The sequence below is a fragment of the Symphalangus syndactylus genome, chromosome X (genome assembly GCF_028878055.3).
Source record: "Symphalangus syndactylus isolate Jambi chromosome X, NHGRI_mSymSyn1-v2.1_pri, whole genome shotgun sequence".
NCBI lineage: Eukaryota > Metazoa > Chordata > Mammalia > Primates > Hylobatidae > Symphalangus > Symphalangus syndactylus.
Genome location: NC_072447.2, coordinates 100,495,709 through 100,520,660, shown reverse-complemented (window position 1 = coordinate 100,520,660; position 24,952 = coordinate 100,495,709). Strand labels below are relative to the sequence as shown.

General features: G+C 39.6%; 1 protein-coding gene across 1 annotated transcript; it reads left to right on the top strand.

Moving 5' to 3' along the window:
- The first annotated feature begins 2,306 nt into the window (after window positions 1-2,306).
- On the top strand, window positions 2,307-4,876 carry LOC129475526 (histone acetyltransferase KAT7-like). Its single transcript, XM_055267629.2, has one exon. It carries the CDS (start codon window positions 2,445-2,447, stop codon window positions 3,312-3,314), a length of 870 nt encoding a protein of 289 aa, XP_055123604.1. The 5' UTR covers window positions 2,307-2,444; the 3' UTR covers window positions 3,315-4,876.
- The last annotated feature ends 20,076 nt before the right edge of the window (window positions 4,877-24,952 follow it).

Below are 24,952 nucleotides of genomic sequence, written 5' to 3'. Positions count from 1 at the left end.
CCAAGATGCAAGAAAAATCCTGCCCATTCTTTCCTCTCCTCTCCTCAAGTGGAAAGAAGTGGGCATTTTTGGAGTTGTGAGCTTTGCAGCTTGGGGTCAGGTGAGGAATGATGTCATCACTCCCTTAGCTGCCTTAGCTTCTGTCTCAGTAGGCCATGTGTTTCCTCCCTACTCTCTGCCAAGCCACTGTTTCTGGTACCAGTTCAGCACTAGGATTTGCCTAAGAGTTGCAGTCCTTATGCCCTAGACTGCCTTTAAAGTTTATTTAGAGCACAGAGCACTTTAGCCCATGGTGGTGAGGTTTGTGGGAACTCAAGTTCTGACTGCTGGGATGGGCAATTCCCCTCTTGCTGAGGCTGGTTTAAATGCTCCCTGCTTGGGTAGATGTCAGCTGAGTCTGGTCGGGTTTTCCTTTCTGCTCTAACAGGATAGTACTGAGTTCAGTGCCTCACAATTGCTGTGTTCTTCCTCCCCCATCACCCACAGATGCTCTCTAGAGCATGCTGTTGTTGCCAGTAGGGTGAGGGGTGGGGGGAGGGGTTCCATTGGTGATTCAAGACTGTTTTTTATGTTTTTTTCAGTGATACAAAGATAAAATCAGGTACTATAAAGGCTCACTGGATTTTTGGTTCTCATAAAGGTTTTTTTTTTTTTTCTGTGTAGATAGTTGTTGAATTGATGTTCTTGTTTGGGTGAGGTGGAGAGAATCAATGAAGCCTTCTATTCTGCCATCTTGCTCCACCTCTCACAGTATTTCTTAAGTGCAAGCAAATGCTATGAGAAAGGTAGAAACAAAAGTTCCACATTAGGTAGGACATAAAATACAGGAAAGATTTGAGGTAAGACTGGAAAACTATTTGAGTCTATATTGTGAAGGGCTTTGACTACCACGGTAAGATATTTCCTTTGTTTCTAAGTACTAGGACATCTTTCCAGATTTTTGGACAGTAGAGTGATGTGATTACAATTTTACTCTAGGAAGGTTCATCCGTTGATAGTGCATAGGATGTATCAGCATGGTATATGAGACAGTAAGGAGACAATTATAGTGGTATAGTCATCAAGTGACAAGGAACTGAACCAAGTGGTTGTAGTAGGAGGGGACATTGTGAAGGCAGACTCTACAGACCATTGTTCCTACCCTAAATGAGTCTTCTCCCTTGAATGGTCAATTTGTTTTAACTGGAAGAATAGTGGATAAAGCTATTAAAATTTTGCTAATTCAGTAGTTTTTCAGCTATAGTGTAATACAGTGTATATCTACTTTTCAAGCAAAATATTACCATCATCCTAGCTATATATGCCACAGAGGTATAGCATTACACTCTTGTAGAATCCTCAGGGATTAGGTAACACAGTGATAAATCCTGAAAATTTTTCATATGTTTGCCAAAATTTTAAGGTGTGGCATTGTCAGGGAAGTGGGGGAAAGCCAGCAGTCAAAGGCCTCACCCAGCTCCCATGCCGACAGAAGGGCAGGTCTCACTCCCATGGTGCCCCCTCCAACAGCCCCAAGTCTGTTTGCAGGCAGAGGGTGAGTCAGGCTTGAAAACTTGCCCCAGGGTACCCGCCTCCCAGCTCCAAAAGAAAAGGGCTCGATTCTTCCCCACCTGTGGAGTCTGCACACCAGATTTGCACCCTACCTTGAGTTCTGGCCAGGAGGCTCCTTGCCCTGTTCAAATTGTTGCAAAGTTCAGCTGGAGATTTCCTTCTCCCTGTGAAGTTGTACCCTCTGCTCCTCTAGCCACCCTTCCGATAGATCCCTGTGGTGCTAGGCAAGAATGGCCTGCTAGGGGACCCAGCAAGGTCCCAGGGCCTTTCTGCTGCTCCCTCTACCCCTGTTTTTCACTTGGCACTCTAAACTGACTCAGCTCCAGGTAAAGTCGGAAACTTCTCCTGCAAACAGACCTTCACCTTCTCCAGTGTGTGTGTGTGTGTGCGTGTGCATGTGTGTGTGTTCAGGAGAGGAGGGTCTCCCTTTCCCACTTTCGCAGTTGGGGCACTCACAGTATTCTGGGTGTCTCTTGGGTCCTGCAGGAGCAGTCCACTTCCTTCAGAGGGTCTGTGGGTCCTCTCAGGATTTCTGGTTTCTGGACAGCTAATTTTGACATGGGTACCGAGATAACCCATGGAGAAAAAATAGTCTCTTCAATAAATGGTGCAAGGAAAGCTGGATTTGCACATGAAAAAGAATAATAAAACTGGACCCTCATCTTATACTGTAGATCAACTCAAAATGGCTAAAAGACCTGAAATCGTTCTTTCCTAGAAAGGATTCTTGTAGTGACTGCCATGGAACACAGACCTATGGGAATACACGGGAACCTCTTTTAGAAAACCTGACAAGCGAATATGACTTGGATCTTTTCCAAAGAGCACAAGCCCAGGCTTCAGAGGATTTGGAGAAGTTAAGGCTGCAAGGCCAAATCACAGAGGGAAGCAACATGATTAAAGCAATTGCTTTCGGCCACTATGACCTTGATACCTGGTATCATTCTCCATATCCTGAAGAATATGCACGGCTGGGACGTCTCTATATGTGTGAATTCTGCTTAAAATATATGAAGAGCCAAACGATACTCCACCGGCACATGGCCAAATGTGTGTGGAAACACCCACCTGGTGATGAGATATATCGCAAAGGTTCAATCTCTGTGTTTGAAGTGGATGGCAAGAAAAACAAGATCTACTGCCAAAACCTGTGTCTGTTGGCCAAACTTTTTCTGGACCACAAGACATTATATTATGATGTGGAGCCCTTCCTGCTCTATGTTATGACAGAGGTGGACAACACTGGCTGTCACCTGACTGGATATTTTTCCAAGGAAAAGAATTCATTCCTCAACTGCAACGTATCCTGTATCCTTACTATGCCTCAGTACATGAGACAGGGCTATGGCAAGATGCTTATTGATTTCAGTTATTTGCTTTCCAAAGTTGAAGAAAAAGTTGGCTCCCCAGAACATCCATTCTTAGATCTGGGGCTTATAAGCTATCGCAATTACTGGAAAGAAGTACTTCTCCACTACCTGCATAATTTCCAAGGCAAAGAGATTTCTATCAAAGAAATCAGTCAGGAGACGGCTATGAATGCTGTGGACATTGTCAGCACTCTGCAAGCCCTTCAGATACTCAAGTACTGTAAGGGAAAACACCTAGTTTTAAAGAGACAGGACCTGATTGATGAGTGGATAGCCAAAGAGGCCAAAAGGTCCAACTCCAATAAAACCATGGATCCCAGCTGCTTAAAATGGACCCCTCCCAAGGGCACTGAAAGTGACCTGTCATTCCAAGCCAGCGAACCCCAGCAGTAGGAATCCGTACCCTAGGGATCTGTCTGTCATTTCTGTTGCTCTTGTGATTGGCAAGTACAGTATCCCTTGGGAAGGCCAGGCCCCTCAGGACTGTCCTGGCTCCGACCTTTGTGTACACTGCAGATGTTGGTTCTGAGGAACTGTTGTTTCGGCCTCAGTGAGGTTGCCTGGATAGGATCTGTATTAGACTTGAGTGCAGGTCTCTCAGCACTGACCGAGGGAGTTCTGTTATGGTACTGTACCTGTCCAGTCACTGGTTCTCTCCTCATGTCCTCTCGCTCCATGAGGTTGTGTTGTGTCTTCTAAGCGTGGTACTAGTGCTTGCCACCTGGTCACCAGACCTCCAAATATGGCTGCCACCACCAGGACCTTTCCAGTTACTCCTTATATGCGTGTTAAATGGAGAGGCAGGGAAGAGGTGGCACTTGTGAGTGTGTGTGGATTGGCAGGGGGTCCATTCACTTTGGATTCCATCTTGCTTTAAATTTCTTTCCTTAATTTTGATTAAGAGACCTCTTTTTGATCTGTATTGGGCTAGCCAGAGCCAAATACTTTTGAAGAGTTTCCCAGGGACTAGTCATGGTAATAGCATACAATTGATCTGAATGAGATGGAGAGAAGAATGAAGAGGTGGTGGTTCTGAGTTTGATTTGAGTTCACCTGTGGGCAGTGGGCAGTGTCTTGGTGAAAGGGAGCGGATACTACTTTTTGCCTCACCATAAAGTACTCACTAGTAAATATTTCCTTCTCTCTTTACTCCCACTTTTTACGTTTGCAGGTGCCAAAGTAATGTCCACTTCTCCCTTTCATGCTGCATGTTAACTGGTTAATTATACTGCAGAAACCTTTTCACCTCCGCTAGTCTGATACAGTACATCTGTACTTCCATATACCTTGCACTGATTTTGTCTGAATGCCCTGGGAGAAGTTGAAAATGATTGAAAGTGACTTCCGTATCTCAGCCCATGACTCAGCAAGGCAGAATGGCCACCCTTGCCAAGGTTTGCTTCTCTTTTCAACAGTGCCTCACCCTCCCTCTAGGATTAAAGTGCTTCTGCCCTTCCACGAACTCCTCCTCCATTTCCTTTTTGGGATTTGTCACCATCCTTCTATTCTCTGGTCTTCTATTTTTGGTGTTGTTCAAGTGAAGGAAGAGATGTTCTCTCTAATTTCTCTCTAGCCCATTATAACCTGCTATCTTCGGGCAACTTTTGATGTATGACATGTCACCCTTCCCAACTTGGTCTCCTCCAACATGCTGTCTTCATGTGGAGCCCTCACCACAATCCCTGACTCCCGTCATTTGTGCCTTTCTCTTGTCATCTCTGTACACTACTTATATTCACTGTGGGTTGGGGGAGCTAATTTTAAGCATGTTCAGTGGCAGCTCCCTCCAGTTTCAGTGTCACTGTTAAAATTTATCCAAAAGCAACTTCACTAGGGGTTTTCTTAAGGGAGAAAGGCCTTTTACAGAAGCTAAACCCTTCCTCACATGTGGTAGAATGTGCTCTTCTATATCTACTCCTCAATAAAGCATGCTCTCTGCTAAAAAAAAAAAAAAACCTGAAATCATAAAAATCTTGGAATAAAACATAAGGGAAAACCTCCTGGATACTGGCCTTGACGATGATTTTTGGGTATGATGCCAAAAGCTCAGGCTACAAAAGCAAAAATAAATAAATAGAACTGCATCAAACTAAAAAGCTTCTGCACAACAAAGGAAATAATCAACATGAAAAGGCAGCCTACAGCTTGGGAGAAAATGTTTGCAACCATATATCCAATAAAGGATTAGTATCTAAAATATATTGAAAACCCCCACAACTAAATAGCAGAAAAACAAATTAACCCAATTTAAAAAGGCCAAAGGACCTGAGTAGGCATTGTTTTCAAAGAAGAAATAAAAATGATTAACAGATGTATGAAAAGTACTCAACCTCACTAATCATCAGGGAAATGTAAATCAAAACCATGATGAGATAGCATCTCATACCTGTTAGAATCACTATTATCAAAAACCTAAGAGACAAGTATACTACTGATAGAGATTTAGAATGCTTCAGCTATTGTGGAAAACAATATGGAGGTTCTTAGAGACATTAAAATAGAACTACCATATGACCCAGCAACCCCTTTTCTAGATATATATCTAAAGGAAATTAAATCACTACATTATAAAGATACCTGCATGCCTATGTTTATTGCATCATTATTCACAATAGTGAAGATATGGAAACAACTGAAGTGTCCGTTAATGGATGAATGAATAAACTGTGGTATACATATACAATGGAATATTCATCATCTTTTTTAAAAAGTTAAATCTTGCCATTTGTCACAACATGGATTAATCTGGAGGACATTACGCTAAGTGAAATAAGCCAGACATAGAAAGAAAAGTACTGCACAATCTCACTTATATGTGGATTCTTAAAAATAAAAAGAGTCAAATATACAGAGATAGAGGATAAAGCAATAGTTACTGGGTATGGGGAGATGTAGGTAAAATGATACAAAGTAGCCAATATGTAGGATGAGCAAATCAAGAGAGCAATGTGCAACATGAGGACTATGCTTAATAATATTATATTGTACTTGATATTTTTGCTAAAAGAGTATATTGTAGATGCTCTTGCCACACATACAAAGTGGGTAATTATATAAGATGAGGGATATGTTAATTTTTTGACTCTTGTAACCATTTTACTATCTACATGTATATCAAAACATCATATTGTATGCCTTATCATATACAGTAAGAATGTTTAAAAATAAAAGTAGAATATAAACCATGATATTTTATAAAGCCTGATGTAATGAATTGTGAAAAGATGCTTAACTAGCATCAACTTTTCTAGGTATTTACTAAATGATAGCCATAGTTGTGGAATTGCCTTCAAATGAAAGTACGTTGAATGCTGTTTTTTAAAAAAAATTCTTACTGTTTTTGAGCTTATGCTATATTAAATGAATACATCTCATTGCATATTTTTAAAGAGTACTATTTTTAGAACAGTAATTAAATGAAAAATAAATCTAGGGCAAAGATAAGTGTTCCCAAAACTGAACAGTGATGTGAATAATGTCTCACAATTATATATAAAATATTAAGTATAGCTTAATTAGTATACTAATTACTATACTTAATTAACATAGTAATTAGTATAGCTACTGTCCTAAAATTTGTGTTTCCTTTATTACCACAATTTAAAAATAAGTTGTCAACATCTGATGCTACATGTCTAACTTATATTCTTATGATCTGAACTTGTTCTGCATTTGCTCGTTGAGATGCTATTCTAGCATATTATTAATAAATTATTTTAACTAAAAAAATTAAGAAATAAAGTACATTTATTTTCTGAATATCATTACGGAGAATATCAGTTGTAGATAATTTAGAACAAGAAAGAGTGGACTAATTATAGAAACTTACACCCCTGAACTTAAAATAAAAGTTAGAAATAAAAAATAAAGAAATAAAAATGCAACAAAAAAGGACAAGAAAGAAACTTACATGATTAGTTTCAATCTCTCATAAATTAATATAAAATGCAACTTGTGTTTATTATAATTTCTTATAATATATCACTGGCATAGTGAGTGATAATTATTCCATTAAGAAAAAATAGAAAGTTAAAAAAATTGAAATATGCATATTTAATATTCAAAGTTAATATTAACTCCAGGCTCTTCTTTGAGGCTATATAAAAATGACAAAATGCCACAGTAAAAATTTAGAGAACTAAATCAGAGTATATAAAGGGCAAGTGAGCTCTTATTAAAAGAATCTAATAAAATCTCCTAGTAGCAAGAAACGTTTCTTCTTCCTCATTGATGTCAATTGTCAGATTAGTTCTAGATTTTAAACCCAAATTTGTTCTTGCTGGGTTTGAAATTTTGTTTAAAGTTTTGAGTCTTTATCTTTTCTTGACCTATGCTGTCATGGATGTGGTGCTTTTGATTTCTCTTCCAGCTTATATAACAGAACATTTCTTTCTGGAATCTGGTAATTTTAAGATTAGAATTCTTTGTTTGAAAGGAACAAACCATTGACTGACCTCAACTCTTTTCATTTTCTATCTCAGTTTTATCTAAACCCCATGATAGCACCAAGGTTTAAAGTCTTTAAAGATACAGATTTTTCCCCTATTTCTTTTTAGAAAAAAAAATATCAACTAGAAACTCCTTCTGCCTAAAATACTTTATCTTTGTGTTGGAGGAAAGTTAAAATGGCTCTTGCATCTCCTTATTCAAACGTGTTATTTCAATGTATTGACCCCTTAGTCTTCAGCTTTACTTACATCTAGTGCATTATTGTTAAAAGATGATTCATTCTTTAATATTAATTAATATGGGAGTTTGGGTTAAGCAAATATTGATACATATTTTTATGTGGAATATTTTGTAGTCAGAGGTAGAACTTGTAAAACAAAGTTTCTGTGATGGTCCATAATTTTTGAAATAGGATAAGAACAAATAACCTTATGAATTCAAGGTTTAAGCTCTTAAAAATATAATTATCAATTTTTAAAATAATCAATGAATTTGCTCAATAGGAGAGCAAGAGCAAATCAGTGCATTGGTAAACCAGAAGCTTAAAGCAGGAAATTCTCTTGGAATGCATTCCATTGAAAGAAAATAAAATACATAAGTTGATAGACAAAGAACACAGACCTACATGTTCTAAGATCAGTATAAAGGTCAGTCTATGAAAATAAACAAAAAGAATGGGGAAAGGAAATAAAGAGTAATACATAATATCTACATTAATTTTTTTATTCAATAAATGAGAACCCATTATTTCCCAACGCTGTTATAGGCTCAGAGAAACAATAGTTTTATATATATATATATATATATATATATATATATATATATATACATACACACACAAACACACATCACTTACATTCTGCTTGAAAAGACACTAAGCAGTATAAAGAAATAAAACGATGTGTTAAAGAATGATAAAAGATAAGGAAAAAAATAAAGCTGGGAAAAATAATTTGAAATAGTGTGGTAGATTGTATGTTTTAGATGTAGTTACTGATTCAGAGATATATGTGCTTAGAGGTAAAGTAAGGGAGTAAACCATGCTGCTCTCTGGAGGAAGAACATTCCAGATATAATTGTATATATGAATGAAAGCCCTTGTGCCAGGAGCATGCCAGATGTGTTAAAGCAACAGTGAGGAGGTTTGCTTTGGAGAAAACTAAGGAAGAGTAGTAGGAGATAATGTCAGAGAGGAAAGGAAAGACAGTTGTGTAGTTTTGATTGCCATAGTAGGAACTTTTACTTACTATGGAAAGCCATGGGAGGATTTTGAGAAGAGGAGCAACATTATCTGACCAGTTTTCACAGGATCACTCTGTGCTATGTGGAGAAAAAAGCTGTAAGAGAGCAAGAATGGAAGCAGAATGATCAATTGTATTAATCCAGGAAAGACATGATGATGACTTAGACCAAGGTGGTGGCAGTGAAGTAGTAGAAATGTCAAATTTTGGATCTATTTTGATATTAGTGCCAACAGAATATACTGATGGAAAAGAGGTGAAGTGTGAGAGAATGCGAAAAATCATAGATAAAACCAACATTTTTGACAAAAATAACTAAAATTAACTCAGATGGGGGAAGACTTCAGGAAGAAAAAGCTTTGGGGGAAGAATGTTATGAACACAGATCAGATGTGTTCTAATGGTCACAGTGACCATTAGGCAACCAAGTGAAGATATCCAATAAACATTTGGATGTACAAGTCTGGAGTTTATGTAAGAGTCTGACTTGGGCATAAGGATTTTGGAGTTATCGCATGTAGATAATAATTAAAGCCTTGAACTTGAGATCACCAAGGAAGCAAGTATAAATGGAAAGGACGACTGAACTTTAGGGCAACACATAGTTTTAGGCTGCAGATAGGAGAAACTAACAAAAGATATTAAGAAGGAACAGTCAGAAAGATAGGAGGAAAACCGAGTGACTGTACTAACCTGAAAGTGGAGTGACAAAATATTTTAAGGTGGAGAGAAAGATAAATTCTGACAAATGCTGCTGAGAGACCAAATGAGAGGACAGATAAATTCCATATGAGATAATTAGCAACTATGAGGGGATCAGTTTCTGTGGATAGCTTTGTGAAAACCCAGTGAGTTCAAGAGAGAATGGGAGAAGATAAATCAAGAGAAGTACGGATAATTCTTTAGGTTTTTTTCTTTTTCCTGTAAAGTAAAAGAGAGATGCAACGTGGTAGCTGAAAGGGAAATAGGCTTGAGATATTTTTGTGTGTCATGGGAGAAGTAATGACTTGTTTCCTGCTGGGAATTATTCAGCAAAGAAGCAAAATTTAATGGTGAAAATAGGGAGGGTATCTGGAAAAATGCCTTTGAATTGTGGAATGCTGATAGGATTTTATTCACAGGAAGAGAAGCATAGGCCTTGGCTAGGAGCATAGGAAGCCATTCATAGAAATGGAAGGGAAATAGAATATAAAGATACAGATACAGGCAGGTAGGTAAATGTAATGGTGAGAAAGTATGGGAGTTCTCATTTGGTAATTCAGTTTTCTCAATGGAAAAGAAAACAGGAAACACGATTATTGTCTGAGAACAAGGATGAAAAAAGTGGTGCTAGAGGTTTAAAGAAATAGGAGCAAGGATATAATAGTCAGTAGAAGTGGGGGAGAGTGGGTGAACTAGGGAAATACAGCATGAAAGCTAGTCAGGATTAAGGTTCTCTTTGAAGTTAGTGGTCATGTATTAAACGTGAAGACTCAGTGTGGTTTTGTGTTTTCTACAGAAATGTTCAGATGCAGGGGTGCAAAGATAAGCAGCTGGAGAATTTTATTTAACTAAGGTTCTAGTCTCACTAGGTGGGTAAAATGAATTGAGAGAAGCATGGGTGGCTAGAGGAGATACAGTAGGATATGTGCACAAAATTCTTTATATTAATTGACTTTTGAATTTAAGCTGCATCAAAATGGAAAGGAGGATATAGAGGGAGTAAGAACAAGTGAAAAGCTTTAGGATCAATGATTATAGGTCTTAGTTTAGTGGAAAAATTATTGATGTCCAGGTAGCAAAAGAGGTTGGCTGGAAACATAAGAGTGGTAGTTTAGCAGTTGAATATTTACAATTGAAATTAAGGAGTGATTGCAGATATTGTAAAACTAAGGTCAATGGTATGACCATGTGTGATGGTTAATACTGAGAGTCAACTTGATTGGATTGAAGGATGTAAAATATTGATCCTGGGTGTGTCTGTAAGGGTGTTGCCAAAGGAGGTTAATATTTGAGTCTGTGGGCTGGAAAAGGCAGACCTACCCTTAATCTGGCTGGGCACAATCTAATCAGCAGCCAGTGAGACTAGAATATAAGCAGGCAGAAAAGTGTGAAAACAGAGAATGGGCTAGCCTCCCACCCTACATCTTTTTCCCATGCTGGATGCTTGCTGCCCTCGAATATTGGACTCCAAGTTCTTCAGTTTTGGAACTCAGACTGGCTCCCCAGCCTGCAGACAGCCTATTGTGGGACCTTGTAATCATGTGAGTTAATACTCAATAAATTCATATATATAAATATATATGATATATATTCCATTATACATATGGGATATATACACACACACACACACACACACACACACACACACACATATATTCCATTAGTTCCATTCCTCTAGCGAACTCTGACTAACACAGGTTTTGGTACCAGAAGAGAGGTGGTTCTAAAGGAGCAGAATATTAAGTATGGGGTTCTTTCATTAGCTTTGGGGTTTCTGGAGTTGGCTGCTTAATAATATGAATAGACCCAGAAATGTTAAGGACTCTATTTCTCATAATATGGAAAACACTGATAGTCTTTGGTATGAACTGTTTACAGAAATGCTAAGGACTCAACTTCTAATAATATAGAGAGCACTGATAGTCTTTGGCATGAACTGTTTAGAGAGCTATGCAAAATAAATGCATTTGATAGTCCTGATTCATCACTTGTGAGAGGCAAGGAGTTTACTGATCCTATACGTAATACCTTTGACCATATGTGGAGAACCAAGGAACATATAGAAGCTGGTTGGTTTCTCCTCAGTGGACAAAGGGATGAATGAAAATGACGAACTTAGAGATTCTATCTCCCAGCTTCAGAAGCAGATTCTGAGCCTCAAATCTGCCAAGACTGCCCTGAATGAGAGTCTTATCTCCCATAGAGAAAGAGCTAAAATTGTGTAAAAGCAGACACAAGCTCTTATCATGCAAGTGGCTGACCTGCAATGAAAGGTGCATGCACAGCCTTGCCAGGTGCCTATTGTTAAAGTGAGGGCATTGATTGGAAAATAATGGGACCCTGCAACTTGGAACGGGGACATGCAGGAGGACCCTGATGATGCTCAGGACACTGAGCATGTAAACTCTGATTAAGCTTTCTTTGCCAGAAGAAACAGCTTTCCCATCTGTGGTAGTGGCAACATACCCTCCCATACCCACGCTGCCATCAGCCCTTTCACCTTTGTCTGAGGACATAAACCCTGTGCTCCCTGAGGCAACAGTGATGGCCTCCCCTGAGGCAGTTGCCAGTCAAGATAATGTTGATTCTCCTCAGGAGCCACCACCAACACCCCTGTTTGCTTCTAGACCTATAACTAGATTAATATCCCAGCAGGCCCCTAGAGGTGAGGTTGAAAGTGTGACCCATAAGGAGGTGCATTACACTTGAAAATAACTGCTTGAGTTTCCTAATTTATACAAACAGAAATCTGGAGAACAGGCATGGGAATGGATATTAAGGGTGTGGGATAATGGTGGAAGGAAAATAGAGTTGGATCAGGCTGCATTTATTGATTTGGGCCCACCAAGTAGGAACTCTGTATTTAATGTTGCAGCTTGGGGAGCTTAAAAAAAAGGTTCTAATAGCTTATTTGCATGGTTAGCTGAAATATGGATTAAAAGATAGCCCACTGTGAGCCAGCTGGAAATGCCTGATATCCCTTGGTTTAATATAGAGGAAGGGATCCAAAGGCTTAGGGAGATTGGGATGGTGGAGTGGATTAGTCACTTTAGACCTACTCGTCCCAGCTGGGAGGACCCAGAAGATATACCCAGGACCAATGCCTTGTGAAATAGATTTTGTGAGGGCAGCACCTGCATCTTTGAAGAGCCTTGTAATTGCTCTTCTCTGTATGTCAGATCTAACAGTGGGAACTGCAGTCACTCAACTACAAAATTTAAATACCATGGGAATAATTGGATCCTGAGGTGGCAGGAGGCAAGTGGTGGCACTTAACCATCAAAGGCAAGGTGGGCATAGCTACCATAATCGACAGCAGAGGCAAAACAGCAATCAGAATAGTCTGACTTGTGTAGAGCTCTAGCATTGTCTAATTAATTATGGTGTTCCTAGAAGTGAAATTGATAGGAAGGCTACTGCATTTCTACTTAATATATACAAGCAGACAACTTCTAGGTCAAATGGACAAAAGACTAATTTGAATTATAAAAAGAGAGAATCATGGCCCCTCAATCAATTTCCAGGCTTGAGCCAGTTTACAGTCCAGAACCTCTTGAGTGAAGGAGAGGCTGAGTCCCCTTGAGGAAGGTTGCCACAACATTACCGCCAATTTATGCAGTGAATCTTTTTCCCATCCTTCCCCAGGAGACCTCTGGCCTTTTACCAGAGTAACTGTGCATTGGAGAAAGGGAAATAATCAGATATTTCAGGGACTACTGGACACTGGCACTGAGGTGATGTTGATCCCAGGGGACCCAAAACGTCGTTGTGGTCTTCCAGTTAAAGTAGGGGCTTATGGAGGTCAGGTAATTACAGAGTTTTAGCTTAAGTCCGACTTACAGTGGGTCCAGTGGGTCTCAGGACTCATCCTGTGTTCATTTCCCCAGTGCCAGAATGCATAATTGGCATAGACATACTTAGCAGCTTGCAGAACCCCCACATTGGCTCCCTGACTGGTAAGGTGAGTGCTATTATGGTGTGAAAGGCCAAATTGAAGCCATTAGAGCTGGCTCTACCTAGAAAAATAGTAAATAAAAAACAATATTGCATCCCTGGAGGGATTGAGGAGGTTAGTGCCACCATCAACAACTTGAAAAACGCAGGGTTGGTGACTCCCACCACATCCCCATTCAACCTTCCCATTTGGCCTGTGAAGAAGACAGATAGATCTTGGAGAATGACAGTGGATTATCATAAGTTTAACCAAGTGGTGACTCCAATTGCAGCTGTTGTACCATAAGTGGTTTCATTGCTTGAGCAAATTAACACATCTCTGGGTACCTGGTATGCAGCCATTGATTTGGCAAATGCCTTTCACTCTGTTCCCGTCCATAAGGCCCACCAGAACTAATTTGTCTTCAGCTGGCAAGGCCAGCAGTATACCTTTACTGTCCTACCTCAGGGGTATATCAGCTCTCCGGCTTTGTGCCATAATCTTATTCAAAGAGAACTTGATCGCTTTTCACTTCTGCAGATGCCACACTGGTCCATTACATTGATGACATTATGCTGATTGGATCCAGTGAGCAAGAAGTAGCAAACACACTGGACTTATTGGTGAGACATTTGTGTATCAGAGGATGGGAAATAAATCTGACTAAAATTCAGGGACCTTTTACCTCAGTAAAATTTCTAGAGGTCTACTGGTGTGGAGCCTGTTGAGGTATTCCTTCTAAGGTGAAGGATAAGTTGCTGCATTTGGCCCCTCCTATGACCAAGAAAGAAACACAATGCCTAGTGGGCCTATTTGGATTTTGGAGGCAATACATTCCTCGTTTTGGTGTGTTACTCTGGCCCATTTATTGAGTGACCCAAAAGGCTTCCAGTTTTGAGTGGGCCCCAGAACAGGAGAAGGCTCTGCAACAGGTTCAGGCTGCTGTGCAAGCTGCTCCGCCACTTGGGACACATGACCCAGCAGATCCAATGGTGCTTTAGGTGTTAATGGCAGATAGGGATGCTGTCTGGAGCCTTTGGCAGGCCCCCATTGGTGAATCACAGTGGAGGCCTCTAGGATTTTGGAACAAGGCCCTGCCATCATCTGATAACTGCTATTGCAGATAACTACTCTTTTGAGAGACAGCTTTTGGCCTGTTACTGGGCTTTGGTGGAAACTGAACGTTTGACTACAGATCATCAAGTCACCATGCAACTTGAACTGCTTATCATGAACTGGGTGCTTTCTGACCCATCTAGCCATAAAGTAGGTTATGCATAAAGTAGATTGGCAGAAGCACTGGCAGGATAGGCAAACCCATATCCAGAGTAAGTGTCTATTCCAGTGAGGACAAACCTCTGCCTTTTTCATGATGAAAGAGGTCCAATATAATGCAGCATTCCATCATCAAATGGAAGTGGCATATATGTGATAGGGCTCAAGCAGGTCCTGAAGGCACAAGTAAGTTACATGAGGAAGTGGCTCAAATGCCCATGGTCTCCACTCCTGGTACCCTGCCTTTTCTCCTGCAGCCTGCAACAATGGCCTCGTGGGAAGTTCCCTAGGATTAATTGACAGAGGAAGAGAATACTAGGGCCTGGTTCACAGATGGTTCTGCATGATATGCAGGCACCACCCAAAAGTGAACAGCTGCAGCACTACGTTCTCTTTTTACAATATCCCTGAAGAATGGTGGTTAAGGGAAATCTTCCCAGTGGGCATAACTTTGAGCAGTTCACCTGGTTGTGCACTTTGCATGGAAGGAGAAGTGGCCAGATGTGCAAATATATACTGATTCATGGGCTGTAGCCAATGCTTTGGCTGGTTGGCCAGGGACTTTGAAGAAGCATGATTGAAAAATTGGTGATAAAGAAATTTTGGGAAGAGATATATGGATAGACCTCTCTGAGTTGTCAAAAACTGAAGATGTTTGTATCCCATGTGAGTGCTCACCATAGGGTGATCTCAGCAGAGGAGGATTTTAATAATCAAGTGGATAGGATGACCCATTCTATGGACACCACTCAGCCTCTTTCCCCAGCCACCCCTGTCATTGCCCAGTGGGCTCATCAACAAAGTGGCCATGGTGGCAGGGATGGAGGTTACACATGGGCTCAGCAAAATGGACGTCCACTTTTGTAGGTTGACTTGGCTACGGCCACTGCTGAGTGCTCAATTTGCCAGCAGCAGAGACCAACACTGAGCCCTCAATATGGCAACTTTCCTCGGGGTGATCAGCCAGCTACCTGGTGGTAGGTTGATTGTATTGGACCTCTTTCATCATGAAAAGGCAGAGGTTTGTCCTCACTGGAATAGACACTTACTCTGGATATGGGTTTGCCTATCCTGCACGCAGTGCTTCTGCCAAGACTACCGCCTGTGGACTCATGGAATGCCTTCTCTATGGTCATGGTATTCCACACAGCATTGCCTCTGACCAAGGCATTCACTTTACAGCTAAAGCAGTGAGGCGGTGGGCTCATAGAATTCACTGGTGTCACCATGTTCTCTATCATCCTGAAGCAGCAGGATTGATAGAACAGTGGAATGGCCTTTTGAAGTCACAATTACAACACCAACTGTGTCACAATACTTTGCAGGGCTGGGGCAAAGTTCTCCAGAGGGCTGTATATGTTCTGAATAAGTATCCAATATATGGTACTGTTTCTCTCTTAGCCAGATTCATGGGTCCAGGAATCAAGGGGTGGAAGTGGAAGTGGCACCACTCACCATCACCCCTAGTGATCCACTAGCAAAATTTTTGCTTTCTGTTCCTGTGACATTACATTCTGCTGGCCTAGAGGTCTTAGTTCCAGAGGGAGGAATGCCACCACCAGGAGACACAACAACAATTCCGTTAAACTGGAAGTTAAAATTGTCAGCTGGAAACTTTGGGCTCCTCCTATCTTTAAGTCAACAGGCTAAGATGGGAGCTACAGTGTTGGCTGGGGCGACTGACCCAGGCTATCAAGATGAAATCAGTCTGCTACTCCATAAGGCAGGTAAAGAAGAGTATGCATGGAATACAGGAGATCCATTAGGGCATCTCTTGATATTACCATGCCCTGTGATTAAGGTCAATGGGAAACTACAACAGCCCAATCCAGGCAGGACTACAAATGGCCGGACCTATCACGAATGAAAGTTTGGGTTACTCCACCTGAAAAAAAAGAAACAAAACAAAATAACAACAACAACAACAAACACCCACGACCTTCTGAGGTGCTGGCTGAAGGCAAAGGGAATACAGAATGGGTAGTAGAAGAAGGTGGTCATCAATACCACCTATAATGATGTGACCAGCTATAGAAATGAAGACTGTAACTGTCATGAATATTCCCCCTTCTTTTGTTAAAAACATGTTTGTGCGTGTATACACTTGTACCAATAAAATACCTTCATTTTATTTCCTTTCTCCTTTTTCATGTGACTTGAGATTTATTGACTTTACATTAGCATTTATGTATTGTTAACTTTATATGATATTATTTGGGTTGGGAATTGGTGCATTTCTGGTTGCATGAAGGATAGTTGTATTATGTTAGGTGTAATTATGACATTATTGTCTTTATTTGAAGATTATATATGATCTCAGGAGATGTGTATGGGTTCAAGTAGATAAGGGGTGGACTTGTGATGGTTAATACTGAGTGTCAACTTGATTGGATTGAAGGATGCAAAGTATTTATCCTGGGTGTGTCTGTGAGGGTGTTGCCAAAGGAGATTAACATTTGAGTCAGTTGGGTGGAAAAGGCAGACCCATCCTTAATCTGGCTGGGCACAATCTAATCAGCTGCCAGCATGACTAGAATATAAGCAGGCAGCAAAATGTGAAAAGAGAGACTGGCCTAGCCTCCCAGCCTGCATCTTTCTCCCATGCTGGATGCTTCCTGTCCTTGAACATCAGACTCCAAGTTCTTCAGTTTTGGATCTCAGACTGGCTCTCCTTGCTCCTCAGCCTGCAGACAGCCTATTGTGGGACCATGTGATCATGTGAATTAATACTTAATAAACTCCTATCTATCTGTCTATCTATCTATCCATCCATCCATCTATTATCTATCTATCTATCTATCTAATCTATTTCATCAGTTCTGTTCCTCTAGAGAACCCTGACTACTACACCATGTGATTAAGTAACTTAGCTAAAATGAAAGATCAGATTATAATAGGAGAGGAGCTCCAGAACTATGAGGCTAGTTTATTGATCTTCTAGGTAGATACTTAAATCTCCACAAATTATGACAGTCAGTGTTTGAGAAAATGGCATTGATACAGGAGCTAAAGAAATGGTAGGGAGTGGATTCTGGGTGTTTTTATGGAGAGAAAGTGAGTGTGATCTCACAGTCTAGAAATGGTGACGAGGAAGAAAGTACAGCTGCCCCAAATTCAAGACCCACAGAATGAATAATATGGGAACCAAACCACCATCTACATACTTGTATTAGTCCCTTCTCACACTGCTATAAAGAACTATCTGAGACTAGGTAATTTATGAAGAAAAAAATTTGAATCGACCCACAGTTCTTCAGGCTGTACTGCAAGCATGGCTGTGAGCCCTCAGGAAACTTATAATCATGGTGGAAGGCAAAGAGGAAGCAAACACATCTTACCATGGTGGAGCAGGAAAGAGAGAGAGTGAAGGGAAAAGTGCCACACAGTTTTAAACCATTAGATCTCATGAGAACTCCCTCACTATTATGAGAACAGCAAGGGGGAAATCTGCCCCCATGATCTAATCACCTCCCACCAGGTCCCTTCTCTAACATTGGGAATTACAATTCGACATGAGATTTGGGTGAGGACATAGAGCCAAACTGATATTGTTAGGTTTTGTGTCCCTACCCAAATCTCTTCTTGAATTGTAATCCCCAGGTGTTGAAGGAGAGATGTGGTGGGGTGGTTGGATCATGGGAGTGGTTTCTGCCGTGCTGCTCTCATGATAGTGAGTGAGTTCTCGTGAGATCTGATGGTTTTATAAGGGGCTCTTTCCCCTTTGCTTCCTACACATATGCATCTCTCTCACCTGCTGCCATGTGAGATGTGCCTCTTCCCTTTCCACCATGATTGTAAGTTTCCTGAGGCCTCCTAAGCCATGTGAAACTGTGAGTCAATTAAACCTCTTTTCTTTATAAATTACTCAGTTTCAGGCAGTTCTTTATAGCAGTATGAGAACAGACTAATACACAAACCATATATTTGGTTCCCTGGCCTCTCCCAAATCTCATGTCCTTCTTACATTTCAAAACACAATCATGCCTTCCCAACAGCCCCAAAAAGTCTTAATTCATTCCAGCATTAACTCAAAAGTCAAAGTCCAAAGTTTCATCTGAGACAAGGCTTGTCCCTTCTGCTTATGAGCCTGTAAAATCAAAACCAAGTTAGTTGGCATTGGGTAAATGCTCCCATTCCAAGTGGGAGAAATTGGCCAAAAAAAGATGATCACAGGCCCCATGCAAGTACAAAACCCAGCAGGACAGTCATTAAATCTTAAAGCTCTGAAATATCCTCCTTTGACTCCATGTATCACATACAGGCAACACTGAGGCAAGGGGTGGGCTCCCAAGGCTTGGGAAGCTCCACCTTTTTGGCTGTATAGGCTACAGCACATGCATCTGCTTGCATGGGCTGGTGTTGAGTGTCTGCAGCTTTTCCAAGTGCACAGTGCAAGCTGTCAGTGGATCTACTATTCTAAGGTCTGGAGGATGGTGATGGTGGCTCTCTTCTCACAGCTCTACCAGGTAGTCCACCAGTGGGGACTCTGTGTGGAAGTTCTAACCCCAGATTTTCCTTCCCCACTGCCCTAGTAGAAGTTCTCCATGAGGGCTTATCCCCTGCAGCAGACTTCTGCCTGGACCTCCAGGCATTTCCATACATCCTCTAAAATCAAGGTTCTTGACTTCTGTGCACACACAAGCCCAACACCATGTGGAAGCCACCAAGGCTTGGGTCTTGCACCCTCTGAAGCAATGGCCCAAGCTATTGGACACTTTTAGCCACAGCTAGAGCTGGAGTGGCTGGGACACAAAGTGCCATTTCCCAAGGCTGCACAGAGCAGTGGGGCCCTTGTCCCGGCTCACAATGCCGTTTTTCCCTTCTAGGCTTCCAGGCCTGTGATGGGAGGAGCTGCCACAAAGTCTCTGAAATGCTTTGGAAGTGTTTTCCCATTGCCTTGGTTATTAACATTTGACTCCTCTTTACATATGCAAATTTCTGCAGCCAGCTTGATTCCTCCCCATAAAACAGGTTTTTCTCTACTACCACATGGCCAGGTTGCAAATTTTTCAAGCTTTTATGCTCTGCTTTCCTTTTAAATATAAGTTCCAGTTTCAGATCATTTCTGTTTATGAAGAAGAGCATAGGCTTTTATTTTTATTTTTATTTTTATTTTTACTTTTATTTTTATTTGAGCATAGGCTTTTAGAAGCAGACAGGCTACATCTAGAATGCTTTGCTGTTTAGAAATTTCTTCCACCAGATACCCTAAATCATCTCTGTCAAATTTAGAAGTCCACAGATCCCTAGAGCAGGGGCACAATGCCACCAGTCTCTTTGCTAAAACATAGCAAGAGTAACCTTTACTCCAGTTCCCAATAAGTTCTTAATCTCCATCTGGGACCAACTCAGCCTGGATTTCACTGTCCATATTACTATCAGCATTTTCCATGTCCTTCCCCTAACTTTGGGAATTACAATTCAACATGAGGTTTGGGTAGGGACACAGAGCCAAAGCATATCAGTACTCAGTCTTTTTTTTTTTTATTTCAAAACATTTATTTTTAATTGACTTGCTGAAATAGGGCATTTTTAACCTGCAGGCAAAATACACTAAAAATACTCAGATTACAAATTGACAATATCTCCAGAAGTTAGACATGATGTTTGCCTCATATAAAGCAGATTTATATATGTAGAAATATGTCTGATTTATTGGGAAGCTTTTAGGGTTATTGATGAGGAAACTAAATGCCTGTAGGGAAAAGAGAAGGCTCTGCTTTTTTTAAACTACAGCTACTTCTAACAATTTGATTAGTTAGTTTTGCCATCCTGTGACAAGGATCTTCTGGGGTTAGAAGCAAAAGAATTTGTTGTCTTATAAATGAATTCAACAGTATCCACTTTACTAGGAAATTTAACTTCCAAGGTATCTTACCTGAAATCCTTTCTTAAGAAGCAATTCTTATGTAAACTTCAGACTGGCCACTCAAACCTCAGTCTTGCCTTACCGCTGAAGCTCTACTGTGTCTAGATTTTTTAAACACTGTTCCATTATTTATACATAGGATTTCTTTTTTTGCCCTTTGTGGTAGCTCTCTATGGTTGTGGAAATTTTGTTGCTATTATTACTCTTAAAATGTTTTCTGTCTTCATTCACTGACTAGTATTTTATTTTAATTTATTTTCCCCTTACTCCTTACATAGAAAATGTGGTGCAGAGGATAAAATAAAGACAATTCATGATACAATTAGTGGAAACCATGTGCCATTTATTTTTTCCTCTTGTTATTTCTTCAAAGATCTTCCCTGAATCTCCTTAGAGGCTTCCCTAAGTGAAGCCCTTCTCTGTAAAGTTTACTTTGGTGCTTAGAAATCGCCTTATCTCAGTGAGTGAGGAGAATTAAAGGCCATAATTGTTGAAACAACTAGTTCTCTTTTTCAAGAGATACTTGGAACTTATGTGAAAAAATAAAAGAGCTAAAAAACATCGTGTTCGATATACACATCTAGCTGAGGTGTTTTTCTAAGCAGCCCACAGCACAGATGGAGAAAGAAGTTAACAGCCAAAATTTATCCTGGAAGGATCATCTAATGATAGCATGACAGGTTTTTTTTTTTTTTTTTAAGAGAAGAGGCATGTAGTTTTAAAACATCCTTTTAGACAAAACAATAGGAGATAAAATTCTATGACTATAACTAAGTTTTTAAACTTTCTTTTGTGTTGGCCTGTCTTAAGGTTTCACTGGCCTGAAAAACGAATTCAAAAGAATTGTACTTTTGTGCAGAACTTTTCAACTCAAATCATCCCAAAAAAGAAGAACCTTAATATGGCTGGGATGATCTTCAGTGGATATTTTTAGGAGAATGGTGGTTGTTTCTCATGTCTCTCTGCCTTGTGATATCTTTCTACAATTAAAACCCGAATTAAATCCTAAACTGCAAACTTGGGGACCCATTTATTCCCTGGACCAAGATTGATACTGTGGAAACTCTAACCATGAGACCCTTTTGCTGGGAAGATGGCTCACCTGAAGGCCATGCTTCTGGAGAGACTCATCTAAAGTAAAGAGGGTGAATTTACAGAATCCAGTCTGTGCGAAATGGTAATGAGTGAATAAAGTAGGGTTGCCAGGTAAAATGAAGACACATAGTTATATTTGAATTTCAGATAAAATGAGTAACATTTTTGTATAAGAATGGCCTATGAAATATTTAGGGCATACTTATACTAAAAATGAACACTTGTTTTTAAGACATTAAAATTTAACTGGACATTGGTATTTTGTTTGCTAAATTTGACATTCCCACTAATAAGGCAGTCATAGTTAGAGCTTATGATTTTAGAGTACCATTTGGTGGTGTTTTTCTTGAGCCATTTAGAAAAGCAGCCTAGATACAGTACATAATGGTTAGATAATGGCATCCATGCTGTCTCTTGAAGTAAGGAAGTAATTTTGTTTGGGGAAGAGGGCAATACATTTAACAATATCCTAAACTTTTCTGTCATTCAGAGTTCTTTGAAATTTTGCTACACAGTTTCTGAAGTTGATTTCTTGAGTATTAAGGCACATACAAGGTAGAACTCATTGCATCTGAACTTTTAGAGTAAAATTCACCGATGAAACTAAACTATTGGAAAAAGAAATAACCATTTATGGGGCATATTTTTTTCACTCCATGATTACACACTATAGTAGAGAAAGTTGTAACCCTGATTTAGATAATTTGAGTCCTGCTTCTAGCTCTGTTACTTTTTAGGCAATTGACCAAGGAGAAGTTAACTATCTTCTCTGAATTTCACTTTCGTTACATCTACAATAGGGGTAATTATTCTTGTTCAGTCTACTTTATATAACTGTTAATAAATCTGAACGAGATAATAGATAAATAAGGTTCTGTAAGTTATAAAGCACTATTCAATATGTAAATAGTTATATTCTTTTTTTACCACAAGAGCATTAAATAATAAATAATTGTGACATTGAAAATACTAATAATGATTAGATTGTTTGCCTTTCAGAGAAATGGCTGTTTTCTGATTGTTTTTGGCAGCAAGAAGATATTTTGTTGTTCTGTGATTTACTACTCTGGTATTTTGTGCCTATGAAAGCAATTAAAATTGACTCATTCCAAACTGAGTAAAAGCAACCAGAAAGTTAAACTGTATATCCTGAGAGATTATGTGAGATCATGTGAATTTGGATTATATGATCACATATGACATATATGTACTCATGGAAGTGTGCTAAACGCAGTCACATGGTATAGGCCGATGGTATACCAAGTCTTGAAAATAATGTTGAAGCTATTTTATTCAGTGGCTGCAGGAAGTTTCATTAAAATCTAATCAACCAAAATTTATGAGAAAGAAGGTTCCCAAGTTTATTTAATGGTTACGAAAGCTGATCACTTATCATAATTAAACCTTTTCACAATTAAACATGAAAGAATTTTAATAATAGCAAAAGTTTCAGCTCTCAGAGTTAAGAATTTATATCTCCCTTATTGAATATAGACAATATGTAGATAGGTACCAATAAAATCATCCTATGTCATGACGTCTATTTCTGTGAGGTAAGACTGCTTACTGGAATATTGCCTTAAATATATATTGATATAAAGCAAACGATGCTACTGGAAGCAAGCAGAGATGGTTCATGGTGCTCCATATTAAGAAAGAATTAGCCTATTTTTAACTAAACCATTTTTTATAAAGCCACTGAGTTTCTCTCTCTCTGTCTCTATCTCTCTCACTTCCTCACTCACTAGCTCCTCCTTCTCCTTCTCTAATTAAAAAAAATTGAAAGAACATATTTATTGCACATTAAAATGAAAACCCATGAGTCTTTTTCTTTTCATCACGATTAATTCTGCCTTCTTAGAGTGGCTTCTAGAAATATTTCCTTATTGAACAGTCTTAGGATGTTTATTCAGTCTTTATGCCATGGCATGACTTGTGGATTTGTATCAAAGAACTTCTGAAAACCAAATTTGCTGTCAGAGAAAACCAAGCAAGAAGTAATTTTTAAATGGTGTCATTTAATCTTTATTCCATGTTTATTTCTCTATGAAAACTTTGCTGTGTCCCTTTTATGGCATCCCATTAAACTACAATCTGGTTGGAAGGAGGGTGAAATTAAAAGTGGTCACTGCAGCAATGACCCATTTATGAGCTGTCTTCTTTTATTGAAGCATTTTTAGTTTGGATTATTTTGTTCCATTAAACCTCAATTAAAAGATATTTTTCCCTATTGGATACAACTCCAAATTTCTCACATTTTAAGCTCTATTTTCAGAATAAATTCTTTTATTTTATTTATTTATTTTTTTTGAGACAGAGTCTCGCTCTGTCGCCCGGGCTGGAGTGCAGTGGCGCAATCTCGGCTCACTGCAAGCTCCGCCTCCCGGGTTCACGCCATTCTCCTGCCTCAGCCTCCGAGTAGCTGGGACTACAGGCGCCCGCCACCGCGCCCGGCTAATTTTTTGTATTTTTTAGTAGAGACGGGGTTTCACCGTGGTCTCGATCTCCTGACCTCGTGATCCGCCCGCCTCGGCCTCCCAAAGTGCTGGGATTACAAGCGTGAGCCACCGCGCCCGGCCCAGAATAAATTCTTATACTGCCAATGATAAAACTCCAATTTAATACATTGTTGGTTATCTGCAGATACTGACCTGAAATTGAGCAATGTTGAGGTAGAAAAACTTTATTCTTCAGTACATATGACCACACCTATTCCCTTTGTTTAGCTCAGAAAAGCTGTTCTTATTTTATTTTCCTTTTTCCATTTAGTGTCAAAGGGGTCAAATGATGGTCTTCCCAGGAGTATTTGCCTTTTAAAGTTGGACACTGGGAGAAAAAGTAGATATATACCTGCTCATATATAGAGAGACACACACATATGTGTGTGTATCTATCTACCTATCTATCTATTTATCTATATAATGCTCGTAGCATATTTGGATATTAGGTGAGGAAAAGCAAAACCTGAAAGACCAGGAGGAAGTGATAACCCTGATGCAATTCCCCAGTTTGTCATTCATATTCTGCCAAATCAAGACACTGGTTCCTTAAAAGCTCACTTCTCCTGCTGAGTCCTTCCTTAGCCGTAGACTGTAAGGTCCATGAAAGTCGAGGCCTTTTACCGTATTGATCACCACTGAATTCCCATTGCCCATCACGGTATCACAGTGACTATAAAAATATTCATGATATTTGTTGAATTAATAAACAAATGAACTTTTAAAATTCACACATATTCTCAACAACCAGGAGGAGTTAATGACATTTTAGTGCACCAGTTTTCAGCCTTTTCTCTATGTCACTTTCCTCCTTCTTTCTCTCTCTTTAAACACACACACACACACACACACACACACAAATTTTTCCGTTCTTATTGGCATTTCTTCCATGGTATCAAATTTTGTCCTTCAAATATTTTTAGATTTTTTTAAATAATTATAGATGTAAGTCATAGTATAAAAAATAG